Below are 6,174 nucleotides of genomic sequence, written 5' to 3'. Positions count from 1 at the left end.
ATTATGACGGTAGATCAACAATATAAAACTCATATTGTTAGTTTGTTTTACTACTTTTAAACGTATTTACATCATATAAGAGTTATTTTAATAGTTCCAGGCATAGTTGCAATAGTTTTAGTTTTTGTTAATTTAAAAGTTTTATACGCGATGGTTTACTAAAATCGTCATACATCTATTACGAAAAAATATGACAATGAAATAAGTGTAAAAAAGTATAGAATAAAAACTTAAGATTACTTTATGTATGTTAGTGCTGCTCTGAAATAAATTTATTTACCAAAAAAAGTCAAAATAGCAACTATGTATAACATTTTAAGAAACTAAAATGTTGCTAAATTAATAAAAAATTTAAAACACAGTTTTATGTCTTACATCAGGTTGATGATAGTGACTCAGTTTCAAAAATGATGTTTACAATATGCTTGAAGTTGGGAATAATAAATCACGAAGAATATTCACTAGCAAGAAACAGTATTAATGACTTTGTCGAAAACGTTAATAGAATTTTTGTTGTTAAAATATTTATAGAAACTGAAATTCTCAATGATCTATAAGCTTACTTTAAACTTTTATAATAATTTTTGTGGTTTGTCAGTTTTAGTCGACTAGTTTACAAATGAACAGCTGATTGCTTGATTCACTTGTTCTAAATTTAGATATAAACATATAATACAAAGAAAACACATATCTGAAACGACTATAAATTTTTTTATAATTACTTAACACGAACTAAAATTGCTATAAAAATTAAAATAAATTAAGTTGATTTAAGTTTTATAAACAAAGTTTAATAAAACCTTTTATTTATTATACTTTTAACTTAACATTGCATTTTTCAAATATTTCCTACTATAGTATTTAAATACTAATACAACATACTTTTTTTTAGCAAATAGTATTATAATTAATGCAATTTAACTTTTTCCACAGATCAAAAGTCAAAAGAAGTACAAAAAACCTAATGCAACACCTAAAGCATTAAGAAAAATAACCACTACTGATTACGACTGTTAGTTACACATTTTGTTTATTAAACTAGTAAGAGTTGTGTTTCATATCCAAACAGGTTTAAACTATGGGATTTTTTTTCGTTATAGAAAATTAACTTTTAGTTGACAGTCAAGGTAAAATTACAAAACTAAAATTAAAACAAAAAAAGAAATAGTAAACTTTTATAGTGTTTGTGTTTTGAAATATTTTCATGTATGTAATAATTTGAATTACTAGTTTATGCTTTAAAATAACGTTATGAGCTAAACTTAATATATAAGTCTACTTTGTATTATTTAAAAACTTGAAAAGAGAATCGCTAAGGTTAGAGTTCTATGTTTAAAAAAAACAGTGTTTTTATCTGCCAATATCAAATAAGTTTACAAACTCATAAATACTGTTTATTTTTCCCCAAAAATATTTGTTACCATACCTAAATTGAAAAATGTTATTACAAAAATATTTAGTTCTTTAGCAAGTATAACAATAAAACTCAAAGAATCGTAACACACTTATTTTATTTTAGCACTTGAAATTAAAGAGTGTGTTAGTTTGCTTTATAAATAAAAACTATTTATATAATGACTTTTAAAGACATAGACTATTAAGTTTTTAAGACCAAAATAAGAAAAAATAAGTTATAGAAAATAAATTTAAATAAGTTCTAGAGAAAAGAGTTTTTAAACATAAAATATGTTTTAACTAATTTCTATTTTCATAACTAAAAAATGTTTTTGATTAAAATTAACAACTGCTTAATAAATTAAAAATGCCCAAAAATATTAGTAAAAATAAGGTTGCTTTAAAAGTTTATGAAGTTAGCTTATCTATAAAGTTTTGTTTAAATTGAAAAACAGATCAATGGCTGTCTCATGGGCAGACTCTAAGTGAACAAGGTGTTGAAGAGTCAGAAGTTCTTATTTTGCGAAGAAAATATTTTTACAGTGATCGAAATATCAGTAGTAGAGATCCATTCCAATTAAACTTATTATACCAGCAGGTGTGTTTTGTTTGGTTGTGATTTTTGCTGTAAACAAAACATGTGATATATGAAATAATACTTACAAACCCAAAATTATATACTACTTTTTCTGTTTTTCTATTTAAAGTTATACGTAAATCTTAAAGTAGTTTTATTGACTATTTGAAATAATATTATTTGATATAATTTGAAATCTTTTAAAACTAAAATGAAAATAAATTGTAAATTTTTGGCGTTTTAATAGAAGTTTAAGCGTTATAAAAGTGTTTTACGGATCTAAAACTTTAGTTCAATTCAAGTATTGCAAATAATTATTAAAGAAAGATTTGCAGCGTTGGTTAACTATATTCTAAGATCCAAAATTTTAGCAGTTTAATAAAAAAGTAAACTTGTTAAATATCAATATCCTCTTATATACTAATTTAAATATATTTTTTGTAAGTTTTAAATTTTCATTTAAAAAAATTAATTTAAACTAAACAAAAAACTTGAACTATTACAACTCTTATATTTTTTATCTAAATCTGTAATTTGCGTTTAAAATCTTAACAATAAGTTTATCACACACTAAAACGAAAACGTTAAAAAAAAACTGTCTAAGGACATGATATAATAAAATAAGTCTCACTTATTGAGTCTTATGCTTAAATTAACTATAATGAGCTAAAAAAAAAACTTTAAACTCTACTGAATAAATTTTTTGTACAAGGTTATCATTAGTTTTTATGAAAAAATAAGTTTTTAATAAAATTAATGGTAAAATTAAAATACTTCTACTTCAAATAGTCAAGAGAGGCGATACTAATAGGGAAATGGCTAGCATCAAAAAATGAAGCGGTTTTTCTGGCCGCTTACCAACTTCAAATACAATTAGGAAAATATGATGAAAAGAAGTTTAAAACTCGAAATAATAAGTTTGTTTTTTATACTTACTCCTTTTTTTCGATTAATCTGTTTTAATTTTGATAATAATCAGTTTTAATTTTTGAAGTTAATAGAACAGTATGTTAACTTTTCAACAGTTTTAACGAATTCTTACCAATTGAGTATTTTAACCAACCAACTATGAATAAGAAGATAGTTGAGTGTTACAGTAATTTAGGATCTATTACAGATGTAGAAGCCGAAGTAAAATACACAAAACAGTGTCGTAATCTACCAACTTATGGAGCTACTTTTTTTCTTGTCTGGGTAAGTAAATGATAAAAACAAAGAATTTTTTAAGGACTTTGAATTTTATGATGTTTTTATGTTAACCAAAACTTTTAATCTGTAATTTATGCAGCGGCTGTTAGTCTTTACTGAAACGAAACTAAGCCAGTAGTAGCTTAATTACGTTTTTAAACTAAACTTATCCTTTTAAAAACTTGTTATATTATAAAATAAGTCTTAACAACTTATGCATTTTTTTTTACATTTATAAACTTATGATAATTATAGAAATACAAACTAAGCATCTTTAAAAATTAAATTATTTTACATTACATATGTTATAAATTTAACCTACAACTTTTCATTATTAGTACATTTATATGCTTTTTAAATTATATAAAACTTTATCATTCATTACATGATTCATAACAACTGTTTAGTTGATAAAGCATAACTTTTATAACTTTTTATTTTCATAAAACTACTATATTGGCCATTTACCTATTTTTCGTGCTCCCAAATTAGAAAACATCTTAAATAGCATAATACTGAACTGAAAAAACGAAACACTAATTTCTTTTTCATTTCGTATACAATAAAATTTATAAAAAATACTGAACTATTTTTTTCCTCTATGAAATAACTTTTTGTAATACTACATTGTAGAATCAGATTTTTTATATACCTCAAAATAAATACTTTATTTCAAAAAAATGTGTTACAGAATAATATTTCACTCTGTTAAAGGTCTCAGTTTTAACTAATCCTGCATTCAAATAGATTATTCAGAAAATAAGCAATTTAAAAGCTTATATAAAAAAACAAGTATTTAGTTTAAAAAAATTATTTTATATGTATTAAGGAAAAAGTGAAAGGTCATAACAGGCTGGCACCAAAACTGCTTGGTATAACCAAAGAGGCAATTATACGTGTTGATAAAAAAACAAAACAAGTGTTGAGAAAATGGTTTCTTTATTCAGTTAAGAGATGGGGTGTCTCTTCAAACACCTTTACTCTTGTAAGTTTGATTTATAAAAAATTTGTAAAAAAATACCTATTCGCATTGCTAAAGTAACTTAAACTTGTAACATATATTTTAGATACTCTTTTTATTATATTTATCATTTATAATTTAAGTGATAACAAGTATTTTAATCTCTCAAAATCTCTTTTAACTTATTGTTTAAACACTATTAACTAAATAAAATTTTTTTGATTTTTTTTGAATAAAATTAATTTTATTTTTAATTAGTTTAGCTAAAGTTAGACTTTTAAACATAGCAAACGTTTTTAAATTTTAAAGTAACATAGTAACAGTACACTAAAAGTTATATATTTTTTTTTTTTTGCCACAGGATTTTGGATATTATAAAGATGGTTACTACAGCGTGCAGACCACAGAAGGAAACCATATAGCTCAATTGATTTCTGGTTATATTGACATTATAGTGAAAAATAGGCGCATTACAGATAATTACGATTACGATATCGATAAGGAAGGAGTGATGGAAGACTTCACTTTGGTGAGAGTTATTCTATTATATATAAAGATTTTGCAAATAAACAAAAGTAGCTTTTTAAAAAAAGAACGGTTTTTTCATTATATGTCTTAAATTCAAATAATAACATTTTTCCTTGAAAAACTCTTTCAACAGCTATACAAATATTTTTAGTTTAACCAAATTACGTTTTTATAGTTGTTTACACTTTGAAGATAATTTACTTTTTTGTATGTTGCTTAAGAGTAAAAAGCACACTAGAGTAGCTTTAATTAAAATAAAAATAGTTAGTATGTGCCTTTAAAGATCTAACTACGATTAAAGGAACTATGTTAAACTTTTGAGTTGAAGTACATTTATTTTAAATGAATTTTGAAGTTTGTTTTTCTTATGAATCCGTTTTTTAAACAGTAAAAAGTTTATTAAATTTAAATATGTTTAACTTTGAAAAAGATTTACTTTTTAGACCAAATTTAAATTTATAGGAAAGAAGAAAAGCAAAAGTTTTCAATGCAAAAGAAGCGTTTTACACTTACTAGGATATATTGCAATCACAAAAAAATGCTGTTTTTTATACATTTGTTCTTGTCTTTTTTATTATATTGCTTTCCATACCTTTCACAAAGTTTTTAATTTTGTAAGAAATAATAAAGTTTTTTTCAAAAGCAAGGATCGAATTTTATTTATTATCATTAAAGTTTTTTAGGAGTTTTAGTAAAAAACGCCTAAAACACATTTATAAGAAAAACTATATATATATATATACCACAGATGTTCTTGTGCTAAAACTTTATTTCAACTAACGGCGTTTCACTGCTCTCAAATAAATTTAAGAACAGATCTATGGAGTCTCAAAAGGCTCTAAGAATAGTAATATATTTCGATAAGCTTAGCTTATCAGGATCTCCAGGATTTAACGCCTTTTAACGTTACATCTTATATGTATATATATATCTAATTATATAAAAACTATAATTTAAACAGCTGTTTCACACATTGAAATGTAAAATTTCATGTGATCGTCAGTAAGTTACAGTTTATTATAATAGTGAACAGAAATTTCAATTTTAAAATCTTTATAATAATTTTGACGTAGTAATGGTACAGTTTATTGTACGATTAGCTGAATTTGAAATAATACGCTGTGAATGTTATTTTATAATTTTGTACAGCGCATTTTCAAACTCAACTAACCGTTTATCTTGTGGTGCTGATCTTCTTGTAGGGAAGGTTCTTTTGGTTGGTTTTGATGCTTCTCTTTCTCGGTCCTGTTGGAAGAAGAAAGCAGCAAAACCAACCAAAAGAACCTTCCCTACAAGAAGATCAGCACCACAAGATAAACGGTTAGTTGAGTTTGAAAATACGCTGTACAAAATTATAAAATAACATTCACAGCGTATTATTTCAAATTCAGCTAATCGTACAATAAACTGTACCATTACTACGTCAAAATTATTATAAAGATTTTAAAATTGAAATTTCTGTTCACTACTATAATAAACTGTAACTTACTGACGATCACATGAAATTTTACATTTCAATGTGTGA

At 24.1% G+C, this 6,174-nt stretch overlaps 1 protein-coding gene across 1 annotated transcript; it reads left to right on the top strand.

Moving 5' to 3' along the window:
• The first annotated feature begins 407 nt into the window (after positions 1-407).
• Positions 408-5,974, top strand: LOC145842858 (talin-1-like). Its single transcript, XM_082950335.1, has 6 exons — positions 408-497; positions 934-1,012; positions 1,851-1,993; positions 3,990-4,145; positions 4,483-4,650; positions 5,852-5,974. The coding sequence occupies exons 1-6, from the start codon at positions 408-410 to the stop codon at positions 5,972-5,974; spliced, it is 759 nt and encodes a 252-aa protein (XP_082806461.1).
• Positions 5,975-6,174: the final 200 nt, after the last annotated feature.

This window comes from Thalia democratica, chromosome 8 (assembly GCF_965202585.1).
Source record: "Thalia democratica chromosome 8, ktThaDemo2.hap1.1, whole genome shotgun sequence".
Lineage (NCBI taxonomy): Eukaryota > Metazoa > Chordata > Thaliacea > Salpida > Salpidae > Thalia > Thalia democratica.
This window is presented reverse-complemented; position numbering and strand designations above follow the sequence as displayed.